Genomic DNA, 21,527 nt, shown 5'->3' with positions numbered 1-21,527 from the left:
ATTTTTTCAGTGTGAGCACTTTCAAAATTTTCCAGAATAAGGAAATAATTAATGCATCATTATACATCTGTTCAACACAAATTTTAACAAAATACTGCATTAAGACCTTTGCAAAGGTATTAACATTTGAACAAGTTTTTTCTCTTTTAGTGCTTCTGCTAATAAATTCAGAGGCATCAATCTTTTAGAAACCAAATGGATCTCAGGGATCTATAAATTGCCAACGACAGTTCCACGAACATAGTGTACCTCCAGAAAGAAGCCCATGAATGGTGGTATCATCCAAAGTACCTAGAAGCAGAAGTGAAGGATGGACATACTGGTATACTTTCACACATGAGGAAAAGTTTTGTTATAATTATAAGTTATGTGCTTATTTCACCAGAATACAACTATAATGATCACTTGCTTAAGACCACGCAAATTCTCATGTGCAACTGGAAAAAAAGTTACTTTGTCACAACGTCCATAATACTTAACTTTTCTTCCTTTGCCAGTTCTTGCTTTCCTTTGGTGTCTGCTTTCAGTAAAGAGCCTTTTGCTGCTGCTCTACAAGGCCGAGTTTCTAAATTGCTAGAGCCTACACCTGGAGCAAGTTCAAACATCCACTGAGCTCGAAACATCTGGAGTTGTGCCTAAGGAAGGAAAAAGTACTTTAGGATTCATTAAGGAAGAGTAGCTTAGCTCTGAACAATTTATCAACAGGTCCAACATCAATTTCCATATAAATAATAGAAGACTAGAAAACATGGTCTTTTAAGTTACTAATATCCATTCGACACGTTATTTTCTAAGATAATGTTCTGCTTAAATCTTTAAAAAAATTATGAAAAGTCACCTAAGTTTGTCTATATAGGAAAAATCTAATGGTATCAGAAAACCAAATTCTGTTGAGCTGAAAAGAGAGGCCATCACCTAGGGGCTGAACTTAGAAGCTTTCAAACATTTGTTACCTGGAATACATCATCTACTAGATATGAAAAGTGCTGTTAAAAATTCTCTAGTTGAACCTAAAACCTTTCTTTCAATAGCCATTCTCTTTTTTAAAAAGGAACTATTTTCTCTTATATATGTAATAGGAATTTTTAAATACAGAAAAAAAGTGAAGTTCCCATTTGTGGTAGACTGCTGTGCTGCCCAGATCCCTTTAGGAATGAAGGCACTGATGAGCCCACCTGCTGGGACTAATACTGGGACTAATACAGAAACAGCCCCCAGCTAGCTGTCAGCCCTTTCAGGTATTGCCTCAGCAAGATTACACCCCTTCCCAGGCAATCCCTACCCAATGACTACCAATGGCTATTAAGTCTGAAAGACTCTGGTTCCTCCATTCTGAGAACTACAGAATTGACTAAGGCCAATTCTTCCCTCCCTCTCCCTTCCATAGGTGTTGATCCCAAAAGCACTCCCCAGTAAACCTCCCTCATCATAATCTCCACCTTCAAGTCTCCTCTCTGGGAACCCAACTGGCAATGTCCCTCGTCCCAAAGAAGACCATTATCAACAGGACTGTGTATACTATTCCTAGTTTTTTTTGAAGAGGCATATATAAAATACATGTTTTTAAAATAATTTTTCTTGCCATTCTGTTTTAGTTCCCACCCTCCTACTTCTAACCCAAAACACATATACCTCTAACCTATAGAGTCTTTAGTAGCACTGAATGTCTATTAGATGACACATTTCATATAAGTTATCACAAAGTTTTAAATTCAGTAAGATATATTTATCTAATTACAATGAACATTTTTCTATTTCAGTGCACAAGGATTTACCCCATCCTTTTCAATGACTACAGTGTATTTCACTGTTTGAATTCACCATTACTTAACACAAGTGATGGATATTTATGGTTTTATTCAATTTTTTCATAAAACTGTTGTAAAAAAACATTTTTGTACATATGTATGTACTCAGTTTACTCATTATTTTCTTAAGATTAATTTTCTGCAATGTATGTTTTTCATTTTGTTCCATCTTGCTAGTCTGTCCCCCCAAAAAGTTGTAGCAGCTTATACATCATGTGCACTGGTTAAGTGTTCTCCAAGACTGAACAACAATGGGCATTGTTCACCAATCTGATTGTTTTAAGAAAACACCAGTGTAGATCCAATTTGTATTTTAAAAACTATGAGACCAATAATCTCTTCAAATATTTAATAGCTATTTGTATTATTTTTCCATTAGCTATCCATTCATATCTATCTTGTGCCCCTCTTACTAATTTATAAGGATGTTCCATATACTGAGAGTGGGTATCAATCATCTGCCTATATGTGGTAAATAGTTTTTCTAGCTGATCATTTCTCTTGAATATATGTTTCTTCTACATATAGGTTTTAACTTTTAGGTGGTCAAATCCATCAATCTTTATAAGGTGATGGGTTTTGAGTTATGCCTTATATTTTGTTCTGTTTTTTTGTTTCTATTTTTAAGTAGGCTCCACACCCAGCATGAAGCCCAATGCAGGGCTGGAGCTCACAACCTTGAGATCAAGACCTGAGCTGAGATCAAGAGTCAGACACTTAACTGACTGAGCCACCCAGGCACCATGAGTTATGCCTTATTTTGAACACTTTAAACTCATAAATCAAACTATGTAACAGCAATTATTGTCATTTTCAACACGAGTACTCAGAATTTTCCAGAAGGAAATAATTAATGTATTATATATTTTGTTCAATGCAGAATATTATAAAATACTGCATTAAGATCCTTGCAAATGTTAACATTTGAACAAGTTTTCCTCTTTTGGGTTTCTGTTAATAAACTGAGAGGCCAAGTGAAACTCCAGGGTCAATAAATTACCAACAAGAGTTTCATGAAGATAGTGTACCTATAGGAAAGAAGCCCATGAGGAGTGGGGGTATCATCCAAAGTACCTAGAAGTAGCAGTAAGGGATGGATAAACTGGTTCTGCTGTTTGTGGATGATGGTAAGTGGGAGGATCCTGAGCTCACCTCCTCTAATGGACACACCAAGACAACAAGTATATCTACTGCAATTAATTCTAAAAATGACCTGAAGATGCAGAACAGATCTTCCACAGCTAGTTGGAGAGAAGGACACATTGAAAAGGGTAGGAAGAACAGAGACACAGTTGGAAACCAGATCCCCAGGGTAATTAACCTCTAACAGGAGGGATATCACAAGCACAGAGGAGCAAGGGGATCACCCCACAGCAAGCACTCCCAGCCCTGGGAAGATGAGTCCTCATAACATCTGGCTTTAAAAATCCTGAGGCCTAACTCCTGGAGAGTTAAGAGAGCTACTGGATGAGTCTCCACCCTTAAAGGGCCAGCACACTAAAAACCCCACCAGCAAATCGCACAGAAGCAGCACTTTGAAAGTGCCTAGGGTATGCATGAAAGTATTTAGTAATTAATGCCAGGACATGTGCCAAAGATGCAGGTACCTGCAGGAGAGTTCTCCTGGAACAAAAGTGCTAATGGGTGCCATTTTTCTTCCCTCCCCCAGTCTGAAGAGCTAGAGACATGCAAGAAGCAAATTCTAACACTATCCGTCTCCCTTGCTAACACTTGTGTGCCCGGCAGCTGCATTTCCCTGTAGACCTCCTGTCGAAAATAGTTACATTTTTCTCCCGTTGAAAATAGCTACAGCCAGCAGGCAGCCCTGGGCAGGACCAGCACCCCTCCAAAGTGACTCCTTTCATGGGAATGGAGGGAGATACCCCACAAAAATAACACTTCAATTCCTGCAGCCAGGATCTTAGCTGGCTGTGCTGGGAGAAGCCGTGCCCTTTGGTGTGCCTGCAGCTGTCAGTAGCAGTTAATTGCAGACAGCCAACATGAGGACTGACTCCACCAACTGTAAAGTCTATAGCAGCTACAGTCGGGCATCTAACAGCACCTAGAGCAAAACCCGTCCAGTGCACCTATAGCAAACAGCAGATTACTGAAACCAGCTGGACCTGGAACACTCCAACCTATCAGCATGCCCATATCAATCACAGCTCAGCCACAACAGGAGGGCACAAACAGCCCACACAGAGGACACTCATGGGACTGCCTGGTTCTGGTGACCAGGGGATTGAGCTACAGAGCATCTCAGAACCTCTTCTATACAAGGCCACTACTTTAATGTTTTTTTTTTCAGAGAGAGAGAAAGAGAGAGAGCGCACGCGCGCGCGCGCGCGCGCGCGCACACACACACACACACACACACACACACACGCAGGGGACGGGCAGAGAGAGAGAGACAGAGGATCCGAAGCAGGCTCTGAGCTGTCAGCACAGAGCCAGACACAGGGGTTTAAGCCCGCGAATTGCGAGATCATGACCTAAGGCAAAGTTGGATGCTCAACCGACTGAGCCACTCAGACTTCCCAAGGCCACTACTTCAAGACTAGGACATGTAGCTGACCTACCTAACACAGAGAAACAGAGACAAAACGAGGAGACAGAGAAAAATGTCCCAAATGAAAGAACAAGACAAAAATCACCAAAAAAAAGAGCTAAATGAAACCAAGATAAGCAATATGCCTAATAAAGAGTTCAAAGTAATGGTCATAAAGATACTCAACAGGGGCACCTCAACTAAGCGTCCGACTTCAACTCAGGTCATGATCTCACAGCTTGTGAGTTTAAGCCTCGCGTTGGGCTCTGTGCTGACAGCTCAGAGCCTAGAGCCTGCTTTGGATTCCGTCTCTGTCTCTCTCTGTCCCTCCCCTGCCCATGCACCATCTATCTGTCTGTCTCTCTCTCTCATATAAATACTTAGAAAATAAATAAATAAAGATACTCAACAGACTTATAAGTGTATGAACTCAGTGAGAACTTCAACCAAGAGATAGAAAATATAAAAAAGAATGAATCAGGGGTGCCTGGATGGCTCAGTCGGTTAAGCGTCCAACTTCAGCTCAGGACATGATTTCATGGTTCATGGGTTTGAGCCCTGCAGTGGGCTCTCTGCTGTCAGTGCAGAGCCTACTTCGGATCCTCTGCCTTCCTCTCTCTCTGTAGCCCCCACTGCTTGCGTGCGCTCTCTCAAAAATAAATAAACATTAAAAAAAAAAAAAAAGAACCAAAAAGAGCTGAAAAACTCAGTAACTGAAATGCAAAATACATTAGAGGGAATAGCAGATTAGAGGACACAGAAGAATGGGTCAGTGATGTAATGAAAAGCAACCAAGCCAAACGGAAAAAAAGAGAAATATTAAAAAATGAGAATAGTTAAGGGACCTTTGTAACATCATCAAGTGTAACATTATTTGCATTATAGGGGTCCCAGAAGGAGACAGAGAGACACAAAACTTACTTGAAGAATAATAGCTGAAAAGTTCCCGAATCTGGAATGGGAAACAGATATCCAAGTCGAGAAAGCACATATTGCCCCAACAAGATGAACCCAAGGAGGTCCACACAAAGACACATATTAAAAACGGCAAAAAGTAATGATGAAGAGAGAATCTTAAAAACATCAAAACAAAACAGTTACATACAAGAGAAACCCCATAAGGTTATCAACTGATTTTTCAGCAGAAACTTTACTAGAGGCTAGAAGGGAGTGGTATGCTCTATTCAAAGTGCTGAAAGCAGGGGGGCCTGGGTGGCTCAGTCAATTAAGCCTCCAGCTCTTGATTTTGGCTCAAGTCATGATCTTGTGGTCATGAGATTGAGCCTCTTATCAGGCTCTGCACTGGGTGTAGAGTCTTCTCGAGATTCTCTCTCTCTCACTCGTCCTTTGCCTCTCCTGCACTCGTGCTCTCTCTCAAAAAAATAAAAAAATTAATTAATTAATTAAAAATTTTAAAAAAAAGTGCTAAAAGGGAAAAACCTACAACCAAGAATACTCTACTCAGCAAGGCTATTACTCAGAATAGAAGAGATAAAGAGTTTTCCAGACCAAAAAAAGAGTTAAAGAAATTCATCACCACTAAACCAGCCTTACAACAAATGTTAAAGAGAATCCTTTAAGTGAAAAGGAAAGGCCATAACTAGAAGATACTGATAGAAAAAAAATGCACCGGTAAAAGCAAACATAGTTAAGGCAGTAGATGAATCACTTATGAAGCCAGAATGGAGGTTAAACAATAAAAGTGATAAAATCGTACCTATAAAAAAAATTAGTCATGGGATACACAAACTAAAAAGATGTAAAATATGGCATCATATGCAAAAAGCAGGGGACAGGGAATGAAGATTTAGTGCTTTTAGAAAGTGTTTGAACTTGGGGGGCCTGGGTGGCTCAGTCGGTTAAGGATCTGACTTTGGCTCAGGTCATGATCTTGCGGTTTGTGAATTCGAGCCCAACGTCAGGCTCTTTGCTGACAGTCACAGCCTGCAGCCTGCTTCAGATGCTGTGTCTCTCCCTCTCTCTACCCCTCCCATGCTTATGCTCTCTCTGTCTCTCAATAATAAATAAATATTAAAAAAATAATAATTTTTTAAGTATTTGAATTTATATAACTATCAATTTAATATAGACTGGCACAAACATAGGATATGATATACAAACCCCCTGGTAACCACAAATGAAAAAACCATAATAGACACACAAAAAATAAAGAGTAAGGAATCCAAACATAACATTAAAGAAAGCCATCAATCACAAGAGAGCAAGAAAACAGGAAAAAAGAGAGAAAATACAAAAACCCTAAAACAATTAACAAAATGGCAATAAGAATATACCTAACAACAAGTACTTTAAATGTAAATGGACTAAATGCTCCACCGAAAATACAGGGTGGTGAATGGTAAAAGACCCACCACCTATATGCTGCCTACAAGAGACTGACTTACAAGAGACTCACTTCAGAGTCTGGAAGATGGCAGCAGAGTGGGAGGACTCTAGGATCACCTCATCCCACAAATACAACTAGATAACTATCAAATCATCCTAAATACTCCAGAAATTGAGCCGAAGACTGGCAGAACAAGCTCCACAACTATGAAGAAGAAGCCACACAGAAGAAAGTAGGAAGTGCTACAGACACAGTGTGGAAGATAAACAGATGGTGGCCACTGCAGTGGGGAGGGAGCCCCGGTTGTGGAGAAGGGCAAGAGGCAGAGTTACAAACAGGGGAGAGCACAGAGTGGACACCTACTACCTAACTTGCTTATACCAAACCCCAGCACCCCATGCTCCAGAGAAATGGGTTCAAAATCAAATGGCCATCAACTTAATATAGACTGCTATATGCAGAAGAGGTTATAAACAAACCTAATGGTAATCAAAGATCAAAAACCACTAATAAATATATAAAGAATAAAGAGAAAGAAATCTAATGTATCATTAAGAAAACCAACAAACCATCAGACAGACAAAAAAGGATCTGAAAAAAATCTTCAGAAACCACCAAAGAAAATATAAAATGGCAATAAATACTTATCAATAATTACTTTGAATGTAATAAACACTCCAATCAAAATGCACAGGGTGACAGAATGGATAAAAAAACTAGACCCATCAATATGCTGCCTACAAGAGATGCATTTGACACCTAAAGACACCTGCAGATTAAAAGCGAGGGGATGGAGAAACATCTATCATGCTAACAAACGTCAAAAGAAAGCTGGAGTAGCAATACTTCTGTAGGACAAAGTAGACATTAAAACAAAGACTATCACAACAGCAAAAGACGGACAGTGCATAATATTAAAGGGAGAATCCAAAAAGAAGATATAACAATTGTAAATATCTATGCACCCAACTCAGAAGCACCCAAATACATAAAACAGATAATAACAAACATAAAGGAACGAATCAATAATAGAATACTAGGAGGGGACTTTAACACTCCATTTACACCAATGGACAGATTTAAACAGAAAATCAAAAAGATGGTTTTGAATGACACACTGGAACAGATAGACTTAACAGATATACCCTAATATTCCATCCTAAAACAGCAGAATACAGATTCTTTTCAAGTGCACAAGGAACATTTTCTGGAAAGATCACATATTAGCCCACAAGACTCAACAAATGCAAGAAGAGTGAAGCCATACTGTTTCTGACCATAACACTACGAAACTAGAAGTCAACCACAAGAAAAAAATCTGGAAAGACCAAAATACAGGGAGGTTAAATAACATAATACCAAACAATGAATGAATCAACCTGGAAATAAAAGAAGAAATTAAAAAGTATATGGAAACAAATGAAAATTAAAACACAACAGTCCAAAACCTTTGGAAAACAGCAAAAACAGTTCTAAGAGGGAAGTTTATAGCAATACAGGTCACCTCAAGATCTCAAATAAACAACCCAACCTTATACATAAAGGAGCTAGAAAAAGAACAAACAAAACCTAAAACCAGAAGGAAGGAAATAATAAAGATTAAAGCAGAAATAAATGTTATAGAAACTAAAAAAAAATAGAACAGATCAATGAAACCAAGAGCTGCTTCTTTGAAAACAAAATCCATGGTTGATAAACCTGTAGCCAGACTTATCAAAGAGAGAGAAAGAGAGAGAAAGGACTCAAATAAATACAACTGCAAATTGAAGGAAAGCTGAAAGAAATTTAATCAGTAATGAAAACCTTTCAACAAAAGTCCCAGAGCAGATGGCTTCATAGGCAAATTCTACCAAACATTTAAAGAAGAGTTAATATCCATCCTTCTCAAACTGTTCCAAAAAATAGAAGAGGAAGAAAAACTTCCAAATTCATTCTATGAGGCCAGCATTACCCTGATAACACCACCACTAAAAAAGAGAAGTACAGGCCAATATCCCTGATGAACATAGATGCAAAAATCCTCAACAAAATACTAGCAAACTGAATCCAACAATACATTTAAAAAAAATAATTCACCATGATCAAGTAGCATTTAATTCTGGGTTGCAAGCGTGGTTTAATACTTGCAAGTCAATCAACATAATACATAATATCAATAAGAACCATGTAATCATTTCAATTGATGCAGAAAAAGCATTTGACAAAGTACCACACCCATTCATGATAAAAACCCCAACAAAATAGGTATAGAGGGAACATACATCAACATAATAAAGGCCATATATTTAAAACGCACAGCTATATGTATATGGTCAACTGATCTTTGACAAAGCAGGAAAGAATAGCCAATGGGAAAAAGACTCTTCAATAAATGGTTTTGGGAAAACTGGACAGCAACATGCAAAAGAATGAAAATGGACCACTTTCTTACATCATACACAAAAATAAATTCAGAATAAAGACCTAATGTGAGACCAAAACCATAAAAACCCTAGAAAAGAGCACAGACAGTAATTTCTCTGACACTGGCCATAGCAACTTTTCTAGATAGGTCTCCTGAGGCAAGGGAAACAAAAGCAAAAATAAACTATTGGAAGACTCTGTCAAAATAAAAACCTGCACAGCAAAGGAAACAATCAAACTAAAAGGCAACCTACTGAATAGAGAAGATATCTGCAAATGACATGTTTGATTAAGGGCAAGTATCCAAAATCTATAAAGAACTGATACAATTCAACATCTAAAAACTAATCTAACTAAAAATGCGCAGAAGACATGAACAGACATTTTTCGAAAGACACACAAATGGCCAACAAACACATGAAAAGATGCTCAACATCACTCATCATCAGGGAAATGCAAATCAAAACCACGATGAGATATCACCTCATACCTGTCAGAATGGCTCAAATCAACAACACAAGGTGTTGGCAAGGATGTGGAGAAAAAGGAATCCTCCTGCATTTCTGGTGGGAATACAAATTGGTATAGCCAATATGGAACACAGTATGCAGGTTCCTCAAAAAATTAAAAATATAACTACCCTATGATCCAGTAATTGCACTACTGGTTATTTAACCAAAGAATACAAAAGTACTAATTCAAAGGGACACATGCACCCCTATGTTTATAGAAGCATCATTTACAACAGCAAAGATATGGAAGTAGCCCAAGTGTCTATAGATAGATGAATGGATAAGGAAGAAGTGCCATATATATACAATGGAATGTTATTCAGTCATAAAAAGAATGAAATCTTGCCATTTGCAATGACATGGGTAGAGCTGGAGAGTATAATGCCAAGCAAAATAAGTCAGTCAGAGAAAGACAAATGCCATATAACTTCACTCATAAGTGGAATTTAAGAAACAAATGAGCAAGGGGGGAAAAAAAGAGAGGGAGACAAACCCATAGAGAACTCTGAATATACAAAATAAAGTGATGGTTAACTGTTAACTATAGAGAACTGATGGTTACCAGAAGGGAGGTGGGTGGGGCAGAGGTCTTGAGTACACTTGTCATATGGTGAGCAAAGGGTGATGTATGGAATGGTACACCCGAAACTAATATAACACTGTATGTTACCTTACTGGAATTAAAATAAAAACTGAAAAAAAAAAAAAAAAACAAACAAACAAACCTATTTGTATTTTCCAAAGTTTACTTTATGTAATGGGACTAAACTGAGACTTTTTATGGGACTAAACCATAAAAAAAAAATTTATTCAGCTATGAAACTGGTGACAAAACATAGCAGCCAAGGTCCGAGAGCATTATCAGGTTTTAACTTTTGCATACAGTATTTAATGCACAGTAAATTTTTTTTGTAATTTGTGTGACAGAAATATTTAGAGATAAACCAATCAAATGTAGTTTTAGTCAGAAAAAAAAAAAAGACTTGCTTCAAATCTAACAACACATACAGACTGAAAGTGAAGACAGAAAAATATATACCATGTAAACAGAAGCAGAAAAAAAAGCAATGCTTGTATCAGACAAAATAGACTTTGAAATAAAGATCGCAGCAAGAGACAAAGACACTACATAATAGTGTAAAAGGGATAAAAGAATCACTCTAAAAGGAGGACGTAACAATTATAAATACCTATGCACCCAATACAGGAGAACTTAAATACATAAAGCAAACATTAACAAAGAAAAAAATGGATGGTAACACAATAGTAGGAGACATGAAAAATTCATTTATACCAATGGACAAATCATCCAGACAGAAAATCAGTAAGAAAACCAACAAAAATCTATCAACACACTAGACCAGATGGATGTAACAAATATACACAGAATGTTCCAACCAAAATCAACAGAATACACGTTTTTCAAGTGTAAATGAAACATTCTCCAGGACAGAGGACATGTTAGGCCACAAAACAAGTCCCAATTTTAAAAGTTTGAGATGGTTACCAGAGAGGAGGCGAGTGAGAGGATGGGTGAAACAGGTGATGGGGATTAAGGAGTGCACCTGCTGTAATGAGCATCGGGTAATGTATAGAATTGAATCACTATATTGTACACCGGAAAACTATTACTGTATGTTAGAATTAAAAAACTAAAAAGTATGAGATCATATCAAGCATCTTCTCTGATCACAACACTATGAAACTAGAAATCCATTAAAAGAAAAACACTGGGCAAACTACAAACACACAAAACGGCTAAATAACACCTTACTAGACAACCAATAAATCAACAAAGAAATCAAAGAGGAAATAAAAAAAATACATGGAGACAAATGCAAATGGAAAACACAATGGTCCAAATTCTTTGGGATGCAGTGAAAGTAGTTCTAAGAGGAAAATTCACAGTGATACAGGCTTACTTCAAGAAACAAGAAAAATCTCAAACAATCTAACCTTACATGTAAAGGAACTAGGAGAACAAAGCCCAAAGCCAGTACAAAGGAGGATATAATAAAGATCAGAGCAGACATAAATGAAATAGAGACTTAAAAAACAATAGAAATGATCAATGAAACCAAGAGCTGGTCCTTTGGGAAAAAAAAAAAAGCGAGCAAGAGAGGGATAAACATTTAGCCAAACCCAAAAAGACACAAAGAGTCGTCAAGTAAATGCACAAAAGGAGAAGATATTACAACTGACACCACAGAAATACAAAGAATTCCAAGACAATATTTGAAAAGGCATATGCCAACAAATGGACAACATAGAAGAAATGGATAAATTCCTAGAAACATATAATCCTCCAGAACTGAATCAAGAATAGAAAATTTGAACAGATCAAATACCTTAACAAAATTGAACTGGTAATCAAAACACTCCAATGAACAAAAGTCCAGGACTAGATGACTTCACAGGTGAGTTCTAGCAAACATTTAAAGAAGAGTTAATATTTAGTCTTCTCAAACCATTTCAAAAAACAAAGAGGAAGGAAAACTTCCAAATTTATTCTACAAGGCCAGCATTACCCTGATACCAAAACCAGACAAAGACACCATCTCTGATGACCATAGATGTACAAATCCTCAACAAAATATTAACAAACTGAATTCAGTAATACATTGAAAGGATCATTCACCACAATCAAGTGGAATTTATTCCAGGAATGCAAGCGTGGTTCAATATATGCCAATCAATCAATGTGAAACTTTACCCTAACAGGTATAAAAACCGTATGATCATCTCAACAGATGCAGAAAAAACATTTGACTAAATTCAATATCCATTCATGATAAAAACTCAAGTGGGTTTAGAAGGAAGATATCTCAACATAAAAAAGGTCATATATGACAAACCCACAGCTAATATACTCAACGGTGAAAAACTGAAAGATTTTCCTTTAAAGGAAAATCAGGAACAGGACAAGGACACCCACTCACCACTTTTACTCAACATAATACTGGAAGTGCTAGTGGCAGCAATCAGACAAGAAATAAAAGGCATCCAGACTGGTAAGGAAGTAAAAAACTGTCACTATTTCCAGATACATATAGAAAATCCTAAGACTCCACAAAAAATTTTTTTTGAAAAATGAATTCAGTAAAGCTGCCGGACACAAAACGAATATACAGAAATCTGTCACATTTCTGTACACTGAGAACAAAGTAGTAGAAAGAGAAATTAAGAAAATAATCCTAAATGGGATTATTATCATTAATTGACAGAATACTAGGAATAAATTTAATCAAGGAGGTGAAAGAGCTATACTTTAAATTTTTTTTTAATGTTTATTTTTGAGACAGAGAGAGACAGAGCATGAACGGGGGAGGGGCAGAGAGAGAGGGAGACACAGAATCTGAAACAGGCTCCAGGCTCTGAGCGGTCAGCACAGAGCCCGACGCAGGGCTCGAACTCACGGACTGTGAGATCATGACCTGAGCCGAAGTCGGACGCTTAACCGACTGAGCCACCCAGGCGCCCCAGAAAGAGCTATACTTTAAAAACTGTAAGACATTGATGAAAAAAATGGAAAACAACACACATAACTGGAAAGATATCCCATGCTTGCATAAAGAATTAATATTGTTAAAGTGTCCATACTACCCAAATCAAATCTACAGATTCAATGCAATCCCTATCAAAATACTAACAGTAGTTTTCACAGAACTAGTACAAATAATCTCAAGATTTGTATGGAACCACAAAGACCCTAAGGAGCCAAAGCAATCTTGAGAAAGAACAAAGCTGGAAGTTATCACAACTCCGAATTTCAAGATATACTACAAAGCTACAGTAATCAAAACAGTATGGTACTGGAACAAAAATACACATAAAGATCAAAAGAACAAAGAGCACAGAAATAAACCCACACTTATATGGTTAATTAATCTACAAGAAAGGAGGCAAGAATACACAATGGGGGAAAGACAGTCTCTGTAATAAATGGTGCCAGGAAAACTGGACAGCTACATGCAAAAGAGTGAAAGTGGACCACCTTCTTACACCATACACTAAAATAAAATCAACATGAATTAAAGACCTAAATGTAGGTCCTGAAACCATAATAGTCCTAGAAGAAAACATAGGGAGTAATCTCTTGGACATTGGTCTCAGCAACATATATATGCATATGTCTCCTCAGGCAAGGGAAACAAAAGCAAAAATAAACTATTGGGACTACATCAAAATAAAAAGCTTTGCGCAGCAAAGGAAATCATCAACAAAACAAAAAAGGAATCTGCTGAATGGGAAAAGACATTTGCAGATGATAATCCAAAATATATAAAGAATTTATACAACTCAATAATAAATAATCCTATTTATAATGGTCAGAGGACTTGAATAGACATTTTTCTAAAAAAGACAATAGCCAAGAGACTCATGGAAAGATGTTCAACCTCACTAATCATCAGGGAAATGCAAATCAAAATCACAGTGAGATACTGCCCTACCCTTGTCAAAATGGCTAGAATCAAAAAAAGATAAGGAATAACAAGCACTGGCTAAGATGAGGAGAAAAGGGCACCTTTGTGGTGGGAATGTAAATTGTACCAACCACTGTGGCAAACAGCATGGAAGTTTCTCAAAAAATTAAAAATTGAAATAGTGTAACAGTCCAGTAATTCCACTACTGGTTATTTATCCAAAGAAAACAAAAACACTAATTTGAAAAGACATATGTACTTAAAAAGAAAAGTTAAAAAATAAATAGATAAGATATATGTACCTCTATGTTTATTCCAGCATTATTTGCAATAGCCAAGAAAGGGAAGTAATCTAAAGTATCTAGTGATAGACAAATGGATAAAGAAGATATGGGGTATGTGTGTGTCTATGTGTGTATACATACATAAACAATGGAATATTAATCATAAAAAAAGAATGCGATCTTGCTATTTCTTTTAAAAAAAAAAATTTTTTTTTTAATGTTTATTTATTTTTGAGACAGAGACAGAGCACGAACGGGGGAGGGCCACAGAGAGAGGGAGACACAGAATCCGAAGCAGGCTCCAGGCTCTGAGCTGTCAGCACAGAGCCCGACGCGGGGCTCAAACTCACGGACCGTGAGATCATGACCTGAGCCGAAGTTGGACGCTTAACCGACTGAGCCACCCAGGTGCCCAGCGATCTTGCTATTTCTGACAACATGAAATGGACCTAGGGAGTATAATGCTAAAAGAAATCACAGAAAGATAAATACTATATGATTTCACTTATATGTAGAATCTAAAAACAAAACAAATGAAAAGACAAGCAAACAAAGCACAGAAACAGATTCATAAATACAGAAAAGAAACTGGTGGTTGGCAAAGGAGACATGGGACAATGGGTGAAATGGGGATTTAGTACAAACTTCCAGGGTTGCCTGGCTGGCTTTGTTGGTAGAGCATGAGACTCCTGATCTGGGGGTCGTAAATTCATGCCCCACACTGGGTATGGAGATTACTTAAAAATAAAATCTTAAAAAAAGAAAAAACAGAAGTACAAACTTCCAGTTAAAAAATAAGTAAGACACAGAGATGAAAAGTACAGTACAGGAAATACAGCCAATAATACTGCAACAACATATGGTGATAAATGATTTAAAAAAAAATCTGTAAGATAGCTTTAATTTGCTTATTCTGTAAACCAGTACGAAGGTACAGTTAAATTCAATGCAAATAAAAACCGATATATCTTTGTAAGCATGACCAATTTTTGCTCATGTATGGAAAGTAATGGAATAAGAATTAAATATACACTTGAAGAAACATGCCTGCAGATCTGTTTCAGCAGGGCTTTCATTTTCATCATCTCCTGCTCTGACAGTATCAGAATGACAATCTTCCTCAGCTTCTGCCTGAAGGGGAAAACAAAATAATCATCAGGAATATGCAAACATCAGTTTCCCTTTGTAATCCACATCTCCTTGAGCTACTTGCCCAGTGAAATATTTAGTTGCTTCTCTCTCATCTCCTTCACAGTTAAGTTTAATGATTCCAGTAGAATAAAATTCCATACTTTTTTTTTTTAACAGTGCAGAATAAACAACTTTACTGGACTCCAGTTAAAATGTTATGGTAGATGATTTAAAACAGCTCTGCTTCAGAAAATAACATTTAGTTGTAGCATAGAGTTCAGCAAATAGTTTTCTTTTCATCCAGCACTTTTAGTCCATAGGTAGATGCCCTTCCTTTTACACCACTGGCATGTTACTAATATGTGAATGCGACTTTTCTCTTATTTTAAATGTCCTGGGAAAGGTCATTAATTAAAGACATGTAATAGTGAATGTTTCTGTAAAGAAGCCTGTTCTGTCTTATAAACCCAGATTTATATATACTGGATTGATTTAAGTGGAAAAAAAATGGGCTGGAATTACTGTGCAATGGTTTGGGGCTTAACAAAGGTCTCAGGTCAGTTTCCTTGCATTTTATCCTTTTATTCTCAATATGTGTTTGCTAAGTTAAACTGAATCCTACTTTCCAGTGAAAATGAAATGCTTCCTCAGTTCAGTCTGTTAGCTAACAGGCTCAGTAGCAAACGGGACTTGCTCAACACTTCATGTGTTCAGTCCCACAATGTGGTAATAGGGGAAATGACCAGAGGATTAGAAATTAGAATAAAACCTACTTAATTTCACTTGTTTCCAAGATGCAAGCTTTATAATTGTAAATTTTCACTGTAATTTGTTTCTAGGACAAAACACATTAACACAAATTTTTGAACTTGGCAACCTGACAGACTTGTACTACTTTACAGCACAACATAAATAAGCCTCATTTCATATCTTATCTCTGGCAACCAGACTCAAAGCAGAGGTGACTTTAAGACTTGAACTAGTTAGTATATTGGAAAGTGCTGGGCACACCGCAAAGGATAAATTAACGAAGATATCAATCAAAGAGGCCAAGATTCTGAATTAATTTCCAGAAAAATGGAAAATGGAAGCATTAATGTATTATCAAATATATTTTTTGGTCTCTTTAAGCTGGGAGCTTTTGTACTAATAGGAAAACCCATAATGAAGGACTTTGAATTTTTTTTTGAATTTAAAAAAATATTTTTATTTATTTTTTAAATTTACTTATTTTGAGAGAGACCGTGCAAGTGGGAAGGGACAGAGAAGGAGACAGCAAGGATCCCAGGCAGGCTCTGTGCTGCCAATACAGAGCCAAATGCAGGGCTTAAACTGAAGAAACTGTGAGATCATGACCTGAGGAGAACCAAGAGTCAGACACTTAACTGATTGAGCTACCCAGGTACCCCAGGACTTTGAATTTATAGACCCCATTGAGGAGCATCTTTCTATCCTTAAATAAGAGGCTGCTTTATCACTGTAAACACTAAGTGCAGCAAATGGGAGGGGACCTGAGCTCCCTCTGACATCCTCTTAGTAACTCAGCCTTCTAACTCTGGCCTAGCAGTCTTACTAAAGTGACTTCATTCCAGAGCTTCCCCTGCTCTCTCCAGCTCCATGCTCTTGCACATGCTGCTTGCTCTCTCCATATGGAATAACTTCTTCCTCACTTGGTAACTTCTCATCCTTCAAGGTTCAGTTCAGGGATCATCCCAGTAAGTCTAATCATTTGAACTGCCTTTGTTTCCCTACAACATTCGTGCTTGTATCATAGCATTTAACAGCTGTATTGAGATTATTTTTGTCTCTTTGCTAGAGTCAGTGCATTGGGAGCAGGATCAGTCGTATTAGTAACCTTAGAGGGCCAAACACATTGCTTAAGTTGTAGAAAAAGCCTGTCCAGGCTTCACCTTTCACATCTGTGAAGAGAGGGTTGTTGGATTTGATAACCTCTGAGGTACTTTTTCATATGTGACATTTTATGATTAACAGTTTACCATAAATCGGGGCACCTGGGTGGCTCAGTTGGTTGGCCGTCCGACTTTGGCTCAGGTCATGATCTCACAGTCCATGAGTTCGAGCCCCACATCAGGCTCTGTGCTGACACCTCAGAGCCTGGAGCCTGCTTCAGATTCTGTGTCCCTCTCTTGCTCTGCCCTTCTCTCACTAGTGCTCGGTCTCTCTAAAAATGAATAAACATTAAAAATAAATAAATAAAAATTTTTACCATAAATCACCTTACAGGTCTGGTTATATTGGAGATCTAGTATTCGTTGGGGTCTAGCACCAATAGGAGCTCAAAAAAAATTGTTTGAATTAACAAAAAATGTCATGTGGACATACAGAGCATGTCTAAAGAATGAGGAAAAGAAACAGGAAATCTTTAATACAGAAAGCATCTTCTCCCCTGAGTTCCTGCTTTGTTCTTGAATTCCAGTCCTTTATTACTTTGATATTGGCAGTATGATGACTATCAAATTTGGGGTTTTACTACATTTTGTCAACTCAAATACTAATTGAAATAAGTAGGTCCCCAGCTGTCACCCAGAGATTTTCATTTTATTTTTCATAATTGAATCGAGCCAAACATCACCTTTGACTTGAGTTGCTTATGTCTTCATCATTTTACTCCTGTTTTGCAGATGGGATTAATGAAATATAAAAAGTTAAGTGCTTGGGGCGCCTGGGGGCTCAGTTGGTTGGGTGTCCGACTTCCGCTCAGGGTGTGATCTCACGGTCCATGAGTTTGAGCCCCGCGTCGGGCTCTGTGCTGACAGCTCAGAACCTGGAGCCTGCTTCAGATTCTGTGTCTCCCTCTCTCTCTATCCCTCCCCTGCTCACACTGTCTCTCTCTCAAAAATAAATAAACATTAAAAAAAAAAAAAAAAGTTAAGTGCTTAATCCTGGTCGGTCAGAGAACTATTCTGAAAGCTTAAGGGCGTAATCAATTACTGCTTTTTCTATCATTCTGGTTAATTTAACAAAATAAATTCACCCATCCATTTATTTAATAAAACATCTGAGTGTCAGCTCATTGGTTTAGTATCATTTCACACCTGATTCATTCAATCCTAGTTAGTCTCTCAGATGGAAAATGTACTCAAAGCCAAAGAAAGGCAGTTCAGGGTAGAGACTACACATTCCAGCATGCAACAGTCCCATGGAATTTGCGTTGTCAATTTCTGGAGCTTAAGCCAGTCTCTCTCTCCATTTGGACCGCACTGACGCTGCTCAGGCCCTCACCGCTACGAAGAGAGACATAATCTCTCTGATCCCACACCGCCAGGACCGCCTGCCAACATCCTACCCATGGCACTTGATGCGTCACGGGGCAGGTGCGTCCTAAACCCAGGACTCCTTAAAGGACCTGAACGGCTTCTCCGTGGGTACTGCTTGCCGGAGGGGTAACAATCAACAAGTTGTCTCCGTTTGCCAAGGTTCCCCCAGCCAACTTCAGATGCTGCAACGGCTCACCTGAACCTACCCTCACTGCTTTTGATAAAATCCCTCGAGGGGCACATCCTGAGCAAACCAAAAAGAGTCATTCTTTTCTGTTGTCCTGCAAGCCCGCTCTTTCTCACACCGGATCCCGGCTGCGGGGGTTCAAGCAGGAGGGAACGCAAGGGAGCGGTCGGGGATGGTACCCGCTCCACTCCCTCTCAGGCCAAAGGCCCCACAATGGGTGGCGGCCGAGCAGCTCCTACTCCTCCCAGTCTCCACTTCCCGCTCTCTCGGGGCTCCTCCCAGGCCTAGCCCCTCCTTCACACCGCACTCCCACCTCGCAGTGTCCCTGCGAGCCCCCTCCCGGGTTACCATGCTGGCGAGGCGGCCGGCCGCCGTCGAGGGGCTCTCCGCACCCCCTCTGCACCGCTCCCCCGAGGAGGTGTGCTGGGTGTCCGGGTGTCTACTCCTGTCCGTCTGCTTCAACAGGGCTTAGCAGAGTTCTCGGTCGGAGAAGCGCACCAGGCAGCGGCAGTAACTGCGGGCCCGGCGTACGGCAGCCATCTTCGCAGGGCAGGGGGCCAGATCCGGGCGCGCTAGAGCGACGGCCGGGAACTCGCGGAGCGGAGGGACGCCCGCTGCCAGCGGAGGCCGAGGACCAAGCGAGCACCAGAGCGTCGACGCTGCTGAAAACCCCGGACGCCGCGGAGGAGCTGCCCCCTCTACTGCGGAAACCTGTGCGGACGCACCGAGCATGCGCAGTGCCGCTGCCGCTTGCGTGCGCCTCACGGCTCCCTGGCCTCGAGCGCGCCCCCTAGTGGAGGGGTAGGAGGTGTGCGCGCGGTCGCCTTGGCAGATCACCAATTTGCCGACTTCGAATTCAACCTATGTATTCGTCTCAGTGACCACTTATGCAAACTTGAACAAGCATTATATCAAAAATGTTTATAACTCAAATCTAGGGTTGAGACCCTAAGGTAAACATTCCTTCAGGAGCATCGAACTTCGTGCTCAGGAAAGTCGCTACACACTTTTCGGGGACTCTGGTTCGAGTCCTACGCCAGGATTTCAGGGAAACGGAGAAACCCCACTGCAGTCACAGGCTGTTATAATGGCTAAACTTTTTGCAAGTACGTACTTGGAAGTTCAGGAAAAGATAAGCTTAGTATAGAAGCAGGGCGAAAGAATGCCACGGCAAGATTTGCCTTACTACAAGTGTCTCCGTTTGCATCCCATCATGCAAGAGGGGAGAAAGACGTTGAGACTCCTTAGGCCCTGAAACCCGAGTCCAGAGGAGACGGAGCCCGCAATGTACTCTGGGGTTTGTAGTCCGCTGTTCCGCGTAGAGCGCCGGAACTTATCCGCAATACGAGCCCCACCTCTTAAAGCCCAAACACCTGACTTTGTTTCCTCACAAGACACTCCTTTATCGGGCGATTTATTATTTTGCCGCACTTTACATTGTTTTAAATACGGAAGTTTGCATGCTTTGTAAAAACCTACACTCTTACAGCCCCTTACCTTCATTTGGCAAATGTCTAGTTTCTACTAGTTAGATAACTAACAGTTATCAGGTTTCCAAGAAGCTAGTTCAACGAACCCACAGTTTAAATCTCTTATCCATTATTTTATTCTGGAGATCTTAGACATGCAGTACATCTTTGGCAGAAAAATAGGGGCAAAAAAAGGGAGGGGGTGGCAGAATGGTGAGCTACAATAAGGAAGACCAACGGCTATCTTTTAATATTAGGATCTATCATCCTTTGGATGTGTAAGTTTTTATTTCCACCCTAAATCAGCTACCTAGAAAAAGTACCTTCATGTTTAACGAAGGCCAAAAATTTTAATAGTTTTTAATTTTTAAAGGAAACTTAAATCTTTTAAAGATGACTTTCTTCTCAATGACTTCTTTAAATTGATTTTGCAGTTTAAATAGGAAGGGGGGAGAGCAGATGTAAGGATTTGTAATCAGAGAAAGTGATATATGTGACTCATGAATGCAAAAGATTAGTTTCACAAATGAAAAGTGAGGCATTGAAATATTTTCAGAACTAGTCTATTTCATCAAACATGATGAATGCTAATTTAAGATCTCTTGGTCAATTAATTCAGATTTCTATTCTAGCTAATAAATAAAGCTTAATAAAATATACCATTTGTAACGATAAATTAAGCAGCTATTTTATTAAAATGCTGTTGTTTCAGTTACTAAATTTTCTATTTTATATCAGTATCCACTGTATCCATTAGACCTCAGATTTGTATTATCTTATACTTACAGGGTTATAATTTTCCTGACCCAAACCATTTACTAGCTCAGTGGACCCTTGTTAAAGGTAGATCAAGACTGTCTCTCTTTTTTGCTGGGTAGACTTGCTTGGACAACTGAACTTGACTAAAACGGGTAATTTTAGGTATTTTAAAAATCACTTTTCATGGGAGCAGCATACAATTTGTTAGGCTACCCTTCTTAGCCCCCTATCTTTTCATTGATAATGACTTTCAATTTTCATTTGCCATATGGTTTGGGTATTATATAGGTAAACACAAAGATAGATAAATGTTACACGTTTTCCAAGTGGCCAGTTGGGATAGGAAGTCTTGTATCTTGTGGGTTTTTCTTCAATAG

The 21,527-nt window shown here is 38.9% G+C and overlaps 1 protein-coding gene across 2 annotated transcripts in view; it reads right to left on the bottom strand.

The window, feature by feature from the left end:
• FBXO9 (F-box protein 9) overlaps positions 1–19,481 on the bottom strand; it is a 46,359-nt gene extending 26,878 nt beyond the window's left edge. The window contains exons 1-3 of one of the 2 annotated variants that reach the window (XM_049653808.1): positions 19,271–19,481; positions 15,374–15,457; positions 482–635 (exon numbers count right to left, since the gene is read on the bottom strand). In XM_049653808.1, the coding sequence (XP_049509765.1) occupies positions 482–635; positions 15,374–15,457; positions 19,271–19,273 (241 nt within the window). In that variant the 5' untranslated portion in view covers positions 19,274–19,481. Of the gene's footprint in view, positions 1–481; positions 636–15,373; positions 15,458–17,454; positions 17,651–19,270 lie in introns of those variants that run through there. The other variant, XM_049653810.1, reaches the window with a different exon arrangement.
• Positions 19,482–21,527: the final 2,046 nt, after the last annotated feature.

This window comes from Panthera uncia, assembly GCF_023721935.1.
Source record: "Panthera uncia isolate 11264 chromosome B2 unlocalized genomic scaffold, Puncia_PCG_1.0 HiC_scaffold_24, whole genome shotgun sequence".
Classification (NCBI taxonomy): Eukaryota; Metazoa; Chordata; class Mammalia; order Carnivora; family Felidae; genus Panthera; species Panthera uncia.
This window is presented reverse-complemented; position numbering and strand designations above follow the sequence as displayed.